The following is a 17,270-nucleotide window of genomic DNA, read 5'->3' on the forward strand; positions in this document are numbered from 1 at the left end:
AAGTCTTGGTTACTCCAACAGGGCAGAGAGTACTTCTGGTGTTTCAAGTGAAGTGTCCGTCGAGTCAGTGTCAACTCCTGGCGACCCCAGAGCCCTGTAGTTTTCTTTTGGTAGAATACAGGAGGGGTTTAACCATTGCCTTCTCCTGCACAGTATGAGGTGATGCCTTTCAGCATCTTCCTATATCGCTGCTGCCTGACATAGGGGTTCCCCATGCTCTGGGAAACGTACCAGCGGGGATTTGAACCGGTAATCTCTGGTTTGCTAGGCAAGCCATTTCCCTCTGTCAGAGGCCCTTCCTTGGAGACCTCACACAGTTGGTGTCCCCCACCCCACCCCACCCCAGCTCCAGTGTCCCTTTATGGTCTCCCTGATCCCTGAGGATCCCCCCTTTTGGCAATAACCGTCCAGAGGCCAAGTCTGGAGCAGAGCACAAACATGCGTCTGTCTTGTCTCGAGTTGGACTCGTGGTTTGCCTGGCCCAGTACTGTCTACAGAGCTTCTGTGATGTCCACACAACAGTCGCAGGGTCCCTTTTCTGTGGCTATTTGATCAAAGCCTTTTATGAAAGCACTGTGAAATGGTTATGGGTTTTTTTAATGGGCAAGCTCCAGTTGATTTTGAGTTGGTGGTTTTCAGCTGGATTTGATCCTGCTTTGTTCTAGATTGGGTGTGGTGGTCTAAAACCTCAGGGTGGGATAAGAACTGCATTCACATGTAAACGCACATGCTTCTTGATGAATTTTGAAAAAACAAATGCTGAATTTGCTAAGGGACAAGCAGTTAGTCTGGAAAGGAGTCTGCATTTCTTTACTGACGCATTACTTCTGATGGTAAAGCTTTGATCTGCAGTTGCGTCCCATCTCTCCCCACACAGTGTGTAAGTCATGAATGACGGATATAACTTGCCTCTGTTTTATGGATTATCATCTAAAAGGGGGTTTATAGCTAATAAATACTTGTGGCTGAGAATCCCAACACTTTCCTCTGATTGAAAAGATTGTATAGTAGCAATAGTGGCTAAAAGCTGCTGATATTGTCGTAAAATAAGTTTGACGTACCAGCCGGTTCTAGGGACTCTAACTTTACAAGGCTTGAGAAAATGGCCTGGCTTCCATGCTTTCCAGTAGTGGAGGTTTGGCTGGGAAGGGTGAAGAGGTTACGCTAATTAGGAGGGTTCATCGGGGAAATGTACAAGGCCAGAAAGGGTGTCTTAATTATGCAAGAGCAAGGCTCGGGCTTACGGACCAGCCTTGTCTGAGACCAGCCTTCTAATAAAGTACTATCAACGTAACTTTGATATCTGAAGCTGTGTTCAGGCACGAGTCTTTAACAAGGAGCCGTTTAATGTATGAATGTCGTGCCTACTGGAATATTTCCGAGGGAAGCAAAATGGTGAACAGACCTAATCTCTGTGAATCCTCTAGTTGCTAATGAACAGCTTCCGGGAAGTTCTGACCTTGCTGACTGCATAGCAGCTCGATCGAAGGGTTGTGAGTTTGCAGCTGAGGGTAGCCATAATGCCGAACGGAGCCACCTTCTATGAAGCACATGCCTGCTGTCAGTCCAGAGCGAGCATCACTTCTGGTATGGCCTAGAAATGAGTGGGCAAAAGTGTGGCTAACCTTGTGTCTGAGAGCAGTCCCACTCACTTGGCAAACCTGTTGTCAGAGTCGTGCGGCCTGTAAGAGGAGTTGGGCTCGGCCCTTGCTGAACTGAAAGGAAACCGTCCCACTCAGGTGACCTGCTAATCGTGTGTGGACAGCCAGCAGTGTGGAGTAAATGTGCTTTAATGAGATCAGAAGGTCAGGGCCCCAGTCTCCCTTGCCCTCCTGGTATTAGCATGTCAATAGCAGCTAATGCACCATGGTAATTCTGTTTAGCCACAACTGTGTGTGTGTGTGTGTGTGTGTGTGTGTGTGTGTGTGTGTGTGTGTGTTTGGGCGCATGCGTACCTTTCTATAATTTCCTAGAAGAGAATTTGCATTAAAAAAGGATCTTTCCTGAGAAAACCTCCTTTGTTTAATACAGTTTAATCCCATGTTGATAACTCTGCTTCCACAGTAAGCTATGGGGGGTTAGGCAATCAAATTCAGGTGAAGAATTCTCCGTAAACAATGCCTTTGTTAAGGATCTTTGCAAGTTTGGTATGTGGAATATTCCTCACTTGCAGGGCTCCTCTAACTTGGTTCCCCAGATGTTGTTGGACTACAACTCCCATCATCCCCAGCCACAGTGGCCTTTGGCCAGCAACATCTGGGGAGCCAAGTCTGAGAAGCCCTGCCTTCCTAAAACACTGCACTTCCCTGAATCCAAGGCTTAAGTTTTTTGATATTGGGAATCAGGAGGTTGTCTTCAATTCAGAGTCCTGTACTACAACCACAGAGGTGGTATATAAACATCTGTTAATGGAGCTCAGTCTTTTTTTTTTTTTTAAGAGCTGTCTTCCTGCCATTGTTCCCTCCAACAGGGATTCCCAGATGTTGTTGACTACAACTCTCATTCAAAGGCCATTGCAGCTGGGGATTCTGGGAGTTGTAGTTGGCAACATCTGGGAATCCCTGAGGTGCCCTCAGCCCTCTGGCGAGCAGGACACCCAGCACCACATGGATCTCCTCCTCAGAGGTCTCATTTCTGCGGCCACTTTTGAGAAAGTAGAAACGGCAGGATTCCTTTTTGAGGAGCAGGAGTAGGAGACGGTTCTCGCTGTTTCTTACCATCTCTACCTCCCAGTGTGAATGAAAATACGGATATGGTAGATATTTATATACCACTTTTCAACCAGAGTCCACTTAGATATAAACGAATGAATGAATAAGAGGGCTCCCTGTCGCCAAAGGGCTCACAATCTGAAAAAGAAACATCAGACAGACGCCAGCAACAGCCACCGGAGGGATGCTGTGCTAGGGGTGGATAGGGCCAGTTGCTCTCCCCCTGCTACATTAAACAGGTGCCTTTTTGCTCAGCAGGGGACAGGCCCTTCTCTGCCTGTGTGTCAGAAAAGGAGTGAGATGACAAAATCTCAGTTTGTAGATCCCCGATTCAACAGCACCTGGCTCTCCAGCTTCCAGCCAGGCGCTGGGGAAATCCTCCCTGGCCGGGTCACCTGGAGCCCTTCCGTCTCTCTTCCCCAGCAGACCCCTGCGTCTGTTGCCTCCGGAGCTCGGCGCCCCTCCTCAACCCGTTGTCCTCTCTGCTCTGGGGACCACCTGCTCATGAAGCCACCCACTAAGTCCCAGGAGCCTTTCAAGGCATCGAAGCAAACAGTATCAACCTCTGCAGTGGATGGAGCTGCTTGTAAGGCAGTTGTTCAAGCAGGCTCCAGACATGTTTTCTGTAAGGTCTGGTAATGCAGATCTTTGATCTGAGCAGCTTAAAATGTTTTGTCAGATGGTTCGTTTTCATAGCATCGTTCTCTCCCCCACCACCCCGCAATTAGCACACTGCATTTTCACAATTTAGTGGGGTTTGGGAATTCTGACCAGAATCTTCACAGAGAATGGGGTTGCTGTCTTGGAATTGTGTGAACCTGAGCCTTCAGTGGAAGAGCAGTCTTCTGGTCCTTGTGGCTACATGGAAAATGTGAATTTGGTGGTTCCTACAACAGTAGAGGGAGGTGGCTTGAATCCTAATTTCCCTTCTTAATGATGGATCTCCCTCTGCCCCAATAATCCTGCCAGAAGAGAGAGCTAGAATTAGGCGTCTGGATTAGTCTAATGTGCATAAGCTATTCAAGACACACTTGTTTTGTCTCAGAATGCACAGTTTGGGGCTGTTGCTTGTGTTTTTATTTTGCAGTTTAAAAATAAAAATCTAGACGCTTCTAAGCGGGATCTGGCATGTGTTTGCCTCTTATAGGCACTTTGCCCCCTTCTTCCTAGATCTCACTTTATCTAGATCGCCTGTGAGCTTTCGTTCCTCCCGGCGAACCCGGCAACCGGCCAACCGTTTGCAGCATGGCTTGTCAGAGCATGTGGAGGAAAACCAGGCAGTGACGCCACGCTCAGCTTTTTGGCACTCCATGCATGATGACAGCACTGCTGTTTATCCAGCAGCAGCAGCAGCTGCAGTGCTGGGGTTTCTTCCGAGGCCGCTCTTTGTGAGAAGGGCATGTCTGTCATCTTGGGGAATTGGAGCAGCTGCATGCGGGCAGGATATGGGACATTGCTTGCTAGAATTGAGGGTCCTGGCCAGGGAGCGGAGGTCAGTTGGGGCTCTGTTCTGGTTCGTGTTTGTGTGTAGACAGGAGGCCCTCTTTATTTGCAGGTTCTGTTCCCGCCAGTTAGCACAAATATGGAAACCGCTTATAAAGAAACCTTATTCCTATGGGAATCCAGGGGGCTAGGTTCCTTACTCTTAAAGAAAAAAAGGAAAAGTTAAAGCAGAAAGGGAGCCGAAATAGGGGTAGAAAAGCACAGTATCTTGTTCTCCAGGAATGCCCCCCAAATCCTCGTATTTTTCGTTGAAAAACTGGGGGTTTTTAAAAAATAAAAGAGCCACAAAATGGCTCTGTACTTCAAAATGGCAGCAAGAAATGACACCAGGAGCCATTTCCGGCCACTCAGGAACTGCGGATAGGTGAAAATTGACTATATTTCCTGCCACAGATAGAGAAACCCATCCACAGATACATGAAACTGCAGTCTGTGAAACCATGGATAATGGTCTCCTGTACATACTAGCCGGTGAGGCCTGTTGTTGACCAGGCAAAGTCATTTTGCATAGATTACCCTTATAGGAAGGTTCAGGCAATTAAATACATGTCATAGAATTTTGTATTGATGTGTTGGCAAAAGAGAAGGAAAAGAACCATTTTAAATTGGTTGGAGTTCAAGCATTATTCATTTTATTGAACAATTACTGCACATAGTAAAATTTGAATCATAGTAAATTTGCATCTGAGAAAGATCTTCTTTGGGGCTATTATAGCATGTTAAAGATCTGTTGAATACAACAGTTAAAACATGATGATGATTATATTCTAAAAAATAAAAAGAACTCATTTAAACCATTCACCCAACATATTTTTTTGGGGGGAAGCAGTGCATTCCGCTAATTTAAGAGGCAGGATTCTGTATGCCAAATTTGGTATTTGTAAGTCATTGACATCTTGACTTGGGTCATGACATCTTGCCCCAAAGAAGCAGATCTTTCTCAGATGCAAATTTACTATGATTCAGACTTTACTATGTGCAGTAATTATTCAATAAAGTGAATAATGCTTGAAGTTGAACTCCAGCACATTTAAAACGGTTGTCCTTTGCACAAACAAGCAAGCAAATTCTTCAGAATATATTATGTATATCTCTGTCTGTCTGTCTGTCTAATATAGGTATTCTCAGTTAAGTTCTGGCCAGTTGCTAACTTTAGAAAATTGTTTGGTAACCACTTCAGACCCTTTAAACTGGTTAAATGTGTTTCAGGAACAATATCAAGCTCTGTGGCTTGTAATAGAATACAGTAACTTTTTAACTTGAAGAAATACTGTGTGTTAAGAAACTGTTTCTGAATCTTTTTAGAGGTAAACAGGAGAAAAACCAGGAAAACAAAAAGCATCCATCCTCAAGTTGCAAGTGGAGTGTTCACGAAACCACTTACTTTAATCTGGCTGCCCTGTTTTGTGTGGGGTTTTGGTTCCCACTCCAGGCAACCCAAAGATCTTTGATTTGGCTTCAGTTCTATTCAGAGAGAAATGTCTTGGAACCAGTTTTTGTGACTGATCCTGGCTTGCTTCTGAAATAATAGGAGATGAGTGGATATAGCTGGATAGATTCCTACCCCCCCACACACCTGTCCCCTCCTATCCATTCAGCCAGAAAGCATGGTTTTCATGGCAGGAACAAGATTTGAAGCAGGGACCTCTGTATTTGATGGGTGTGTGTGTGTGTGTGTGTGTAAAGTACAACACTTTAATTTTTTTTCTCAAGCAATTCACTAATTTTATAGAGTTGCGCTGCAGGTGAGGGAGTTCTGTATTCTCCATGAAGCGCAGCTCAGATGGCTCAGAACTGGTTCGGTGTGTGTGACCTGCATACCGAACGACTTTTTAAAGTGTATGTCCACTCCTATGGGTTGATTCCTTACGGGACAAAGGAGCGTTGGGGAAGGGAGCTTGTGAGGAGGGATTTGAAAGACTTGGTTCTCCTTGGCCTCATGGAGGTGTCTTGAGAGGCAGTTCCAAGACGCCTCCATGGGTGAAGCTGTGTTAATACTGCCTTTCATAATGCATCTCAAGGTGGTTTAAAGGTAAAAGGTGAAGTGTGCTGTCAAGTTGATTCCGGCTCATGGGGCCCACAGAGCCCTGTGGTTGTCTTGGGTAGAATACAGGAGGGGTTGACCATTGCCGCCTCCTGCGCAGTATGAGATGATGATGTCTTTCAGCATCTTCCTAGATCACTGCTGGATAGTTTCTGGAAAAGAAACCAACCCCGCTGTTTTTTCTCTCACTCTTTCCCCACTAGATGGAACGAATCTTCCTTGTTGAATGCATCCGGTCTACTTGCTAGCGTGTACACTTGGCGACACCGTGTCCTTTGGGTTGAAGCCACTTTGTGGCCGACTGAACTGTGGATCCCAAAGTGCTGAAGTTGCTTGACGAAGGGGAGACTGCCAAATCACGCTAGCCCGTCATCACAGCCAGGATGGTGCTGTCACAGAGGCAACGAGATGAACTGTGAGTAACTGGGGAGTATCGGACTGCAGAAGTTGACCTTGGCGGCGAGAATCTTTTTCAGAACTGGAATTGTTAGTTTTTGAGGGCAACAGCTTTTTTCGTCCTCTGAACCCTGGAGTGAAGGAGAGTTGGGAGTTGTAGCAAGCATGAGTCAGGGTCTGCCCTGGTTTGCATTGGAATGGGAGACTCAATGTGTGAGCACTCTTAGATATTCCCCTTTGAGGATTGGGCCGCTCTGGGAAGAGCACCTGCTTGCTCGCATGCAAGAGGTTCCAAATTCCCTCCCTGGCAGCATCTCCAGATAGGGCTGAGAGAGAGACTCCTGTCTGTGACCCTGGAGAAGCCGCTGCCAGCCTGTGTAGACAGTACTGAGCTACGTGGACCGATAGCTTGACTTGGTATAAAGCAGCTTCCAGTGTCCCTCCATGTCAGCTGTGATCTTGCATATTACTTTGGGCTAGTGGGGTGTTGGGCATGGGAAGAAATTAATACCATGAAAGATGGGCTTTCCGGAAACCTTCCCGCCAGGCATTGCATCCCGTCTCTAGGCTCAGATCTCCTGAGGCTTTGCACCAGCTTTGACTTGGCACTTGCCCAGTTGTTGCCCAGTTACCAGGTGGGTAGCCAAAGAGGGGGCAGGCATCCAAGTTCTCCATCAGCTGTCTTTTGCACACGCTAGCTTAAGACGCACAGACCTAGGATGGGTTTCAGAAGCCCAAGGGTTCTCAGGTGTAGGTCCCCAGATGTTGTTGGACTTCAACTCCCATCATCCCCAGCCAAAGGCCATTGAGGCTGGGGCTGATGGGAGTTGTAGTGCAGCAACACCTGGGGACCCTTGTTTGAGAATCCCTGGGCTAGAGCAATAAGTGGAACAAATTATTTGAAAACAAGTTTGGGATGTGGGGAGATAGAAGGCCAGGCATGTACAACAGAAGAAATCGTGGGAAAGGGGGTGCCCTGCGTAGATTGATAGCCTGTTCAGTCTTGGCCTGCTGCTATCGTCTGTGCCTCCCCCCACCCACCTTGAAACAACTGCTTCAGTGACTTGCTGTACATCTTGAATATGTCCGGCCCATCAGCTTGAACGTTTCCGCTTGAATCTAATGGGCCTTTGCCTCACCTCCCTCCTTTGATAATTTTGGTTGAGACCCCGCAGAGCAGGGTCTTTTCAGTGCTGGCGCCTTCCTCCCAAGACAGCTTTTGGCATCAGTCCCTCACCGTGTGCAATTAGGTTTTAAGAGGAGGGAGGGCAGTCTTCTCATCTCAGGTTGGGTCGAACCAAGTATAGTGTTAGACCAGCAGCTGTCCTCCTTCCTTTGATAGCGTTAATGAGGGGTTTGCCTAAAGGTTCCATGGCTTTTGTTGTGAGCCATTTCGAGTGCCTTTGATGTATAGAAAGGTGGGTCCTTCATTATTTAACAAGGAGCCTCTCTGCTGTAGCGTGGGCAGAGACTCGAGGGTTGCAGTCTGTGTCCACTGCATAGTATTTTCTTTTTCATTAAAAAATAATGGTTGCCATCTAAGGCAGATGGGATAAGGGCTTGTGATTCCCATCTGTATGGCTACTTCAGAACTAAGAGTAACTTGCGAGGAGAGAGAGAGTAAGTATACCTCTCCTGCTGTTGTGGTATAAGAAGACGTGCTTGCATTGGGCTTGAAAAATCCCAGGCACCGGGGAGCCGTAGTGCCTCGACTATTCCGACGCAGCGTCATTTAATAAAATCTTCGTTTGTCCCTGGCCAGCTCTGCTTCTGTTCCAAGCAAGTTACTTGTAAAGGGGATAAAGATCAGCCCATTTCCTCTCTCCCTCCACAGTGCCTGTCACGAAGTCCAGTAATTTCGTCAAGTGCCTATTGTCTGGCTCCTAAATTTGGGGGGCTGGCTCCTAGATCCGAGGGAAGTTTGCCGAGGCCTGTGCTAGCCGAGTTGTGCTTCCCGGAGTTGCTTTGCACATCCGAGGAGAAGCCTTTCATGACAGCAGGGCAGGCTTTTCCTAGTTAACTGGACAAACGGGTTCTGGATTCCCATGGGGACGAGGAGCACTTGCTCACAAAGGGCCCCTTCTCTTTGGATTTCTGCATGAGTGGGGCGACTCACAGAAAGGATGCGGATTCCGAGGCTGGCCCAGCAGGAACCTGACACCACATGACAGAGCAATCTGTAGGTCCGATCCTGTTGGGAAGCGGATGCTTTGGGCAATATCTGAGCCGTCCGTTGGTTGGCTGGCTGTCGGAGATGGTCCATCTCAGCAAGCCAAGTAAATGTCAGTTCCCGCCACCACTCATTGAGGTCTGTCTGCCTTCCCTCAGCTGTCACGGCTCCATCTGTTGGAGCAGGGGGTGGCTCTCTTCCTCCCCCCCCCTTCGTTGCAGCAGGGGTCAGCCTCGTGATTAATGCAGCCCTGCGACTCTTGAGTTTGGGCCAGCGTGGCCACATTGGCTGCTGTCGTGTGGACCTTGAATCAAGAGGCCTTCGTGTCTCACTCACCCTCCATAACAGCAAGACCACACCTGGTTTGGAATTAAGGCTGTTTATATTCGGTGCCCTGAACAAATAAAATGACAACTAACTTTCTGTGTAAAAGGTAACTTGGATTCTGCAATGGAAGCTTAATTTAGATTTGCATAACCTCTCTATCCTGTTCTGCATAATTCTGCTAGCCCTCTGAAAACCTTAATCAGTGGCATCTGAAATGCTATCAGGCGTCGTCCCCCCCCCCCCGCCTCCTATGCATATCTTTGCAACCTTCAGGTCTAGACACTTTAAAAAGAGGCAGCAAAAATTCAGACACCCAGAGCTGGTTGCTGGGACCCCATTTTCTGGTTTTCTTGGGCTTCCAAAAATTGCAGCGGCCAGCCAGCCCTGGCAGTAGTTTTGTCCACTCACGGGAACGTTTGTCTTTCTGCCAAGCAGTTCCAACAGGCCTCTTGCCTATCACATCTTAAGGTGTGCTAAAAGTTTGTTCCGGCTTTCACTCCTGACAAACATTTTTTTTAATGCTGAACTCTCTGCTCTTCCCTCCCTTTCTCTGGGGCTTTAGTCAAAGCTTAATGTGCTTAATGTGCCACTTTTCCTGTAAATGACAGCCTAAGGCAGCAAATGGTATTAAAAAATAAATAAACAAAGCAATTCTGAACAATACAAATGACACTTCACTAAAAACAACAGATGAAAGCAGCAAGCAAAAATGGATAGAAGAGAGCATTATTTACCAAAGAAACAATTTGAGAGGCCGTGTAGGGAAGAGGGCTGGTTGGATTCCATTTGAAAACAAGCATAGAAGGAAGAGAGCTGGTCTTGTGGTAGCAAGCATGACTTGTCCCTTTAAGCTAAGCAGGTTGCATACGAAAGGAAGACTAGAAGTATGAGCACTGGGTGATAGTCCCCTCAGGGGATGGAGCCACTCGAGGAAGAGCATCTCTATGCTTGCATGCAGAAGGTTCCCAAGTTCCCTCCCTGGCAGCATCTCCAAGATAGGGCTGGGAGAGATTCCAGCCTGCAGCCTTGGAGAAGCCGCTGCCAGTCTGTGAAGACAATACTGAGTGAGATGGACCAAGAGTCTGATTCAGTATATGGCAGCTTCCTATGTCCCTATGAGCTAGTCAGATTTCAGAGGCAAGTGTGTTCCAGGGTTGTGGTGCTGCGTAAACTCTGCAAGTTTACTCATAAGAAAGTCCACTTGTTTCATTGGATTTGCTCCCTAGCAAGTGGTGTTGCGGTTCTGGCTTTGTGGCCAAGGTTACAGAGAGGGAGGGGAGTCCCACAAGCAAGAAACACCAAAACAAGAAATTGGCCAACTCGGGGTGCATTCTAGCCTGGATTTGTCGCTGTCATTAATTCCATCCAGTCTGGGTGGGGCTGCGTCTGCAAATGAGCAGGTGTGAGGTTGTAGAGGAGTAGGAAGCACGAGCAACTGGAATGTTCTGTTCCGGTACGGCAAGGTAACCTCTGAAGCCGTCACGCCAGCGTTGTACATGCTGAGACCTTCTCTTCCTCTCTGTCCTTGCCAAGATGGGAGGAGACAAGGCCAAGGTTGTTGCACAAACATCTCTTGGGTGAGGAGAGCTGGCCTTGTGGTAGCAGGCATGACTTGTCCCCTTAGCTAAGCAGGGTCCAATCCTGGTTGCATTTGGATGGGAGCACTGTAAGATCTTCCCCTCAGGGGTTGGAGCTGCTCTGGGGAGAGCAGAAGGTTCCCAGTTCACTCCCTGGCAGCATCTCCCAGATAGGGCTGAGAAAGACTCCTGCCTGCAACCTGGGAGCTTAGATGGACCAATGGTCTGACTCAGTATATGGCAGCTTCCTATGTTCCAATGGGAACTCTTGGGAGTTCTCTGCTTGCCATCATCCAGTTGCCCAGACACTCAGCACGGCCCCCGTAGCTTGAGCCCATCACCGGCCACCCCTCCTCTCTCATCTAGCCCATTACTAATTATCCTAGGCAGTTATGCAGACTTCCCGTTGCCTTGCAAAGGTTTGAAGGAAAGGGGAGAGTGAGTGGCGTGTCCTCTGCATACTGATAATCAATTCTCTGGTGATCAGTCCCTGAGAAGCGTAGGGAAGCCTACCGATGCTGCCTTCTGAAACTTACCTGACAGGTATTCATGAAGCCATAGCAAGTGGGTGTGTGTAAAACACACGCCCAGTTCCCCGGCCTGCCGAGCAGTCCGGAGGGGACGACTGTTGCGGATCAAAAGCCATAGTCCAGGTCAGTGAGCAAGGCCAGCTTCCCTAGTAGTCTCTCGCCCTGATTAATAACAGCCCTTTTATACGACAGCCAGGGAGAAATGGCCCTTTATGTGCAGGAAGGAAGTTGTGGGAAGGAGAAGAAAGTTGTAACTTCTTGTAAAAGAAAGTTGTAACTAGTCACAGCGACAATTTCCTTTCCCAGAAGAGCTCTGCTGTTTCTCCCGATTAGTTCGCGCCGATCTGTGACGCTTCAGTGGGGTGGGCGTGTCGACGCATCAGAATTGCGGCGAGAGGGTTGTGAAAACGAATTCTGAGATGCAGCCCTTTGGTTTCTTTAGAAATCGAGCGATAGCAGATTACCTTCGTTCTAATGGCTACGAAGAAGCCTACTCCGTGTTCAAAAAAGAAGCCGAGCTGGATGTGGTGAGTACAGAACTGCATCTTATCTTCGTGGTTGGGGGGGTGGGTGTGATCATGCCTCACCTCCTAAAATTCTGGGCCGTGTGATCTGCCTTTGCTAACTTGGGAACATCAGAACAGCCCTGCTGGATCAGGCCCAAGGAGGCCTCTCTAGCCCAGCATCCTGTTTCACACAGTGGCCCACCAGATGCCTCCGGGGAGCCCACAGGCAAGAGGTGTGTGCATGCCCCCTCTCCTGCTGTTGCTCCCCTGCAACTGGTATTTGGAGGCATCGTGCCTCTGAGGCTGGAGATAGCCCAAAGCTACCAGACTAGTAGCCACTGATAGACCTGTCCTCCATCCATAAAAACACGCAACCTTTCTAAGTCGCTTGTAAATTGCCAAAATGCAGTGCAGGAGTGTTGTTTCCACTGCATACCCCCTACCATGTCTATCTTCAGACTGTATTCAGTCATTCTAAGCCAATCCATGCTGAAACAATGTTGAGGTTTCCTTTCCAGCATTTGCCTGATAACTGGATGGGGTGGCTTCCTCCTCCTTGTTTTGTGATCCAGTTTTGTGCAAAGCCTCTTCTGGGCTGCCGTAGCCGTGAGAGCAGTGTGTGTGTGTGTGTGTGTGTGTGTGTGTGTGAGTGAGAGAGAGAGAGAGAGAGAGAGAGAGAGAGAGAGAGAGAGAGAGATCTGCACTGCCCATCTTCCTTTTATCCTGCTGGCCTTATTTGGACTGTAAGTCATCTTTAGGATGGCCGTGCTGTTTCTGTCATTGCATGCTGACTGTGGCCAGAATGGCAGGCTTAAAGAAAACCAGCATCCCCCAGAAAAGCATACGTAGCTGTAGGAAATGCCCACCACACTTTGCAGCTTTTAAGGCACCCGACCTAACGCTTTCCTGTGGCTTCTGAAGAGCAGGAACCATCTTTGTGCGCTCTGGAAACCCAAAGTAACATCTCTGCAGCTTGTACCCAGGGACTCTGGCAACGAACAATTTAAATATATGCTAATCTCCCAAAGTGCCCTTCAGGCCTACCAATCAGACTGTGAAAGACTCGGAATTTTGTCTTCCCCACCAAAATACCCACTTGAGGCTCTAATTTCAATTCTCCCAATCTCATGCAGATAAGGCCTAGTTGTAATCTCATTGTACGTGTAATTGAAAATGGGGCTTGATTCAAGGAGTGCGGGCCGCTCTGTCAACCTCATTAGGAAACCTTTTCCCCAAAAGGTAAAGACAGAAGACCTGAATATGCGAAGCAGGCTTGCTGTTCAGCAGCCATGAGGGAGGCTGTTCGGAGAGAATTACTCTTGGAAGCAAAGGGGTGTGAATTGGGCAGAAATCTTAATGAATCCAAAGACTATTTCCCCCTCCTCACCCCACATTAGTGGATTGGATGCCATCCAGGCATCTGCTTCAGGGGATGTGTTTGTCTCCACCACAAATTAGTTCCACAAATAACCTCCAATTCCCCCAAGCACTGAGGGTGGGGATGCCTCCACTGTGGCCTCTTCCCCAAGAAGATACAGTAATCCAGTTTCTGATTCGGATGTTCTTACTCCCCTGTCTTAAAAAACCTTCGGTATTGTTGATCTCTCCAAGACTCTGCAGCCTAAAATGTCATTTGTCCTTGTCTGTCTTCTGTTCGTTCTGCCTGGATTTCTGAGATTTACCTCTCTCCATGATATGGAGGGCAAGCCACTTGTTCAGGCCTAAGAATGATGACCTGTGTGCCCTCAGGTCAGTGTCGACTCCTGGCGCCCAGAGAGCCCTGTGGTTGTCTTGGGTAGAATCCAGGAGGGGTTGACCATTGCCATCTCCTCCCGCGCAGTTTGAGATGATGATGCCTTTCAGCATCTTCCTATATCGCTGCTGCCTGATATAGGTATTTCCCATAGTCTGGGAAACAGACCAGCGGAGATTCGAACCAGTAGTCAAGTCATTTCCCCGCTGCGCCATTAGGTAGCTGACCGATATTCCATGCCACTTCCTGGACCACTTGCTCTTCAGTTCTGGCCACGCCCTCAACTTGCATCCCGACACTAGTAGGGAGGGTTTGGGCGCTTTGTTAAAGCACTTGGTACCAGAGCTCCCTGAATCAGGGACTCCCAGACAGTTGTTGACTACGACTCCCATCATCCCCAGCTGCCATGGCCTTGGGCTGGGTCTTATGAGAGTTGTAGCCAACATCTGGGAACACCGGTTGGTACCCTGGGAACCTTACTATCTAGAAAACAAACAGACCCTTGTCTGGCGTTGCTCCTTTTCTCCTTTGGGAACCCCAGGACACATTGTGGAAGCCACTGCCCTGTTTGTGCATGGCAGGTGGGCTTCTTTCCTCCCCAGTGGAGCAGATGAATGAGCCTGACTACCCCAGTCTCCCCAGCGCTAGTCCCTGGAGGACTGTTGTTGCCTCACAACAGCGGGCCCAAGGCTACCTAATAGGTGCTCTCCCCTGCCCTTAGGGCACGCACCCAGTGGATGCTTTGAAGAGGAGCGTGGCAGGAGGGAAACGTGTCCTGGATGCTGGGGTGGGCGGGAGAGAGAGATCTGCCGCCTGAATGAGATTGATGCATATGTCAAAGACTGTGCCTATCAACCTAGCTGTGTTATTGTGGGGGCCACCCAATGCAGGTGGTCCTAGAGGGCTGCTACAGCTGGGGAGGGGTTGCTGGACTACGTCCCTATCATGGATACAGGCCAGAGCTCCTCCTGCCTGCCAGGTCCTCCACATTACTGAGCCGAAAACGGCAGTTCACTGCTGCATCTTCCCAAGTTCAGTGAAGACCATCCTACGATCACCTGTGGCAGCAGATCAAGCCCTTGTTCTCTGAATGACGTGCTGCTGCGTTGGCTTTTGGTCTGGAAGTCTTCGTCCTTTGTGTGTGCTGTGTTTCACTTAGGCCATGGATTTGACTTCCGTCGGGGCTTTTGGCTGGCCGCCCCATTCTGTGGCTCTGGTTTCTGAAGGGTGGAGAGTCCTCCTCAAAACAGCTAGCAAAAGTGGTCCCTGTCCGCGAAGAAGCCCTTGGGACGTGGGAGGGGAGAGAGCTGCCCAGCAGGCCTGGTGTGTGTGACTGACGGGTTCTCTCTTGCTTGTCTTTAGAACGAAGAATTAGATAAGAAGTATGCCGGGCTCTTGGAAAAGAAATGGACATCAGTCATAAGATTACAAAAGAAGGTAAGACGAGGCCCGAAGCTGGCTGGCTACTGGTGCAAGTTGCTGCCGTGGGCTAGAAAGCAGTCCACAAAATGCCCCTCTTGGAAAGGCCGTGAGGTGGCTGTTGGTTTTTTTAATGGTCTTCCCCAAGGTATATCTGGAAAGGGGTGAAAGCATGAAAAAATATGTGGACAGCTATGAAACAAGGCTTTTGTAGAAGGGAGGGGTGGGGTGCTTTGTAGAAGTTTTATAGCATCCTTGAATGTTGCTTTTGATCCCTCAAGGGTTTCAGCCTTGTACAGAGTAGTTTCCCCAAATGCTCAATTCCGGCATGAAGGCACAAGATGTGCTGCTACGATGCCTGGATCATCCTCTTAATGGTCCGGCCATTCGTTTTGGATGCTTTCGAGTGTGTCTGGCGAGCATAAGCAGCAAAGGTTATTCCTCTGGCAGGCCTGGCTGCAGGCAAAGCAGCTTTTGGAGACAGAGGAGAATCCTCAGGCAAGTCATTTCCGGCCACTTGGAATGGGTGTCATCTCTAGTGCAGTACTGCAGAGGGGTGTGTGTGTGTGTGCGCATGCGTGCTAGTATACCTTTTTATTCAGCATACTGGTTCAGGTATTTATTTGTTTTTATTTATTGTTCTGTGTTTATACCGCCTTTCATAATGTATCTCAAGGCGGTTTTAAAATACAATAACATTCCATCAGTTACACTTTAAAACCAGTGAAGCAATAAGAAACAGCATATAAAACACCCCCCAACACACCCATAAAAAAGACAAACAGAAGCAGGAGAGCTGAAAGACCCAGCAGCCCCTAAGGGGGAGAAGACTGAACAAATAAAAGGGTCTTCAGTTATGTGTTGTGTTGTTTTTTTAAAGCCGCAGATGTCAAGGAGCGGGCATTCACTGGGAGAGCATTCCAGGGCTGGGGTGGGGGGCAACAACAGAGAAGGCCCTGTTGCATGTGCAATGGTACCATCTGGGCTCTCTTCCCATCCCTCTGGGTGCATCATGGAGTTAATGAGAGAACCGTATTGGATGGGCTTTGGGTGAGGACGAAAGCTGCACACAGGGCTGAAGGCTGGTGGCGTTGAGTACGGGTGGCCTCTGCTGCTGTGTCTAGGGATGATGGGAGTTGTAGTCCCACAGCATCCTGGGACCCGAGGTTGGGAATCCAGTTAGCCCTTTTCTGAAAGTGGCGTTGACCCCTTGTCTATTCTTCCTCTGTCCCCACTCACCACGCAGGTTATGGAATTAGAATCCAAACTCAATGAAGCGAAGGAAGAATTCACCTCAGGGGGGCCCCTTGGCCAGAAACGAGACCCTAAAGAATGGATCCCTCGTCCTCCGGAAAAGTATGCCTTGAGTGGACACAGGAGTCCGGTCACGAGAGTCATCTTCCACCCAGTTTTCAGTGTTATGGTCTCTGCTTCAGAGGATGCCACAATCAAGGTAGGTGTTTGCTGTAAGCCGGGGCTGGCAAATCCCAGGGGCCAGGGAGCCCTGGTGCCTCGAGGACTCCAGCTCCGCGATTGCTTCGTGCCCGCCCCACCCCGGGCTCTTCCCTTCTGTCCTCTCCCAGGGAAAAGGATGCTCTAGAAATACAGGTCAAATTCATAGATGCCTTCTAGAATTTGAGGGAACGGTATGGGGAGCTCTCTCCCCCACTCGGCCCCGCTTTTTTCACATGAGTGTGTTGCCACTAGTCCCCCGGAATAGGCTAGTCAGAGGTAGATTACTTCAAGGAAATCTCTCTTTGCCCAGAAAGCCCTGTTTCTGTTCACAGGGGATAAAGAGAATCTCTTCTTCTCTATATGCAATTCTTTTCAGCGTACCTGTCGCTAATCCCGTGCGTGGCAGCTCTCGCGAGAGTCCGGAGAGCTGCTGCATAGTGACGGGGACGGGTGGGGGGGACCAGTGGCGGCCGGCCAGTGGCCAGCCAGAAAAACAGTTGGAGGAGGCCGGGGCGGCTGGCGGGAGGGCGGCCGGCTGGAAAGCGGGAAGCCCAGCCAGCCAGGTGGGGGAGAAGTGGCGGGGCGGGGGGGGGGGAGATCAGCAGAAAGCGCTTGTGAAGGGGGAAGTGGGTGGGGGGGAGAAGAAGCAGGCCGGCTGGAAAGCGGGGGGGGGGTGTCGTCTGTGTGTGTGTGTGTGTGTGTGTGTGTGTGTGTAGAGGCCAGAAGGTCGGGGGGAGGGGAAGCGACCAGCCAGCTAGTTGTTCATCGTCACCGTCATTGTTATTTCTGACTTGCAAGACAGTTATTGTAGCTGGGGATGGTGGGAGTTGTAGTTAGTTGGGCGACTTCTGGAGCCTCCCAGCTTGGGAGCCCCTGCCC

At 49.2% G+C, this 17,270-nt stretch overlaps 1 protein-coding gene across 3 annotated transcripts in view; it reads left to right on the forward strand.

Moving 5' to 3' along the window:
- Positions 1-17,270, forward strand: part of PAFAH1B1 (platelet activating factor acetylhydrolase 1b regulatory subunit 1) — a 50,261-nt gene that overhangs the window by 18,821 nt on the left and 14,170 nt on the right. For 2 of the 3 annotated variants that reach the window (XM_053274918.1, XM_053274919.1), the window contains exons 2-5: positions 6,462-6,673; positions 11,701-11,785; positions 14,880-14,954; positions 16,183-16,389. In XM_053274918.1, coding sequence (XP_053130893.1) covers positions 6,642-6,673; positions 11,701-11,785; positions 14,880-14,954; positions 16,183-16,389 — 399 coding nt within the window. In that variant the 5' untranslated portion in view covers positions 6,462-6,641. Of the gene's footprint in view, positions 1-6,461; positions 6,674-11,271; positions 11,382-11,700; positions 11,786-14,879; positions 14,955-16,182; positions 16,390-17,270 lie in introns of all 3 variants that reach the window. The other variant, XM_053274920.1, reaches the window with a different exon arrangement.

The sequence above is a fragment of the Hemicordylus capensis genome, chromosome 12 (assembly GCF_027244095.1).
Source record: "Hemicordylus capensis ecotype Gifberg chromosome 12, rHemCap1.1.pri, whole genome shotgun sequence".
NCBI classification, from domain to species: domain Eukaryota; kingdom Metazoa; phylum Chordata; class Lepidosauria; order Squamata; family Cordylidae; genus Hemicordylus; species Hemicordylus capensis.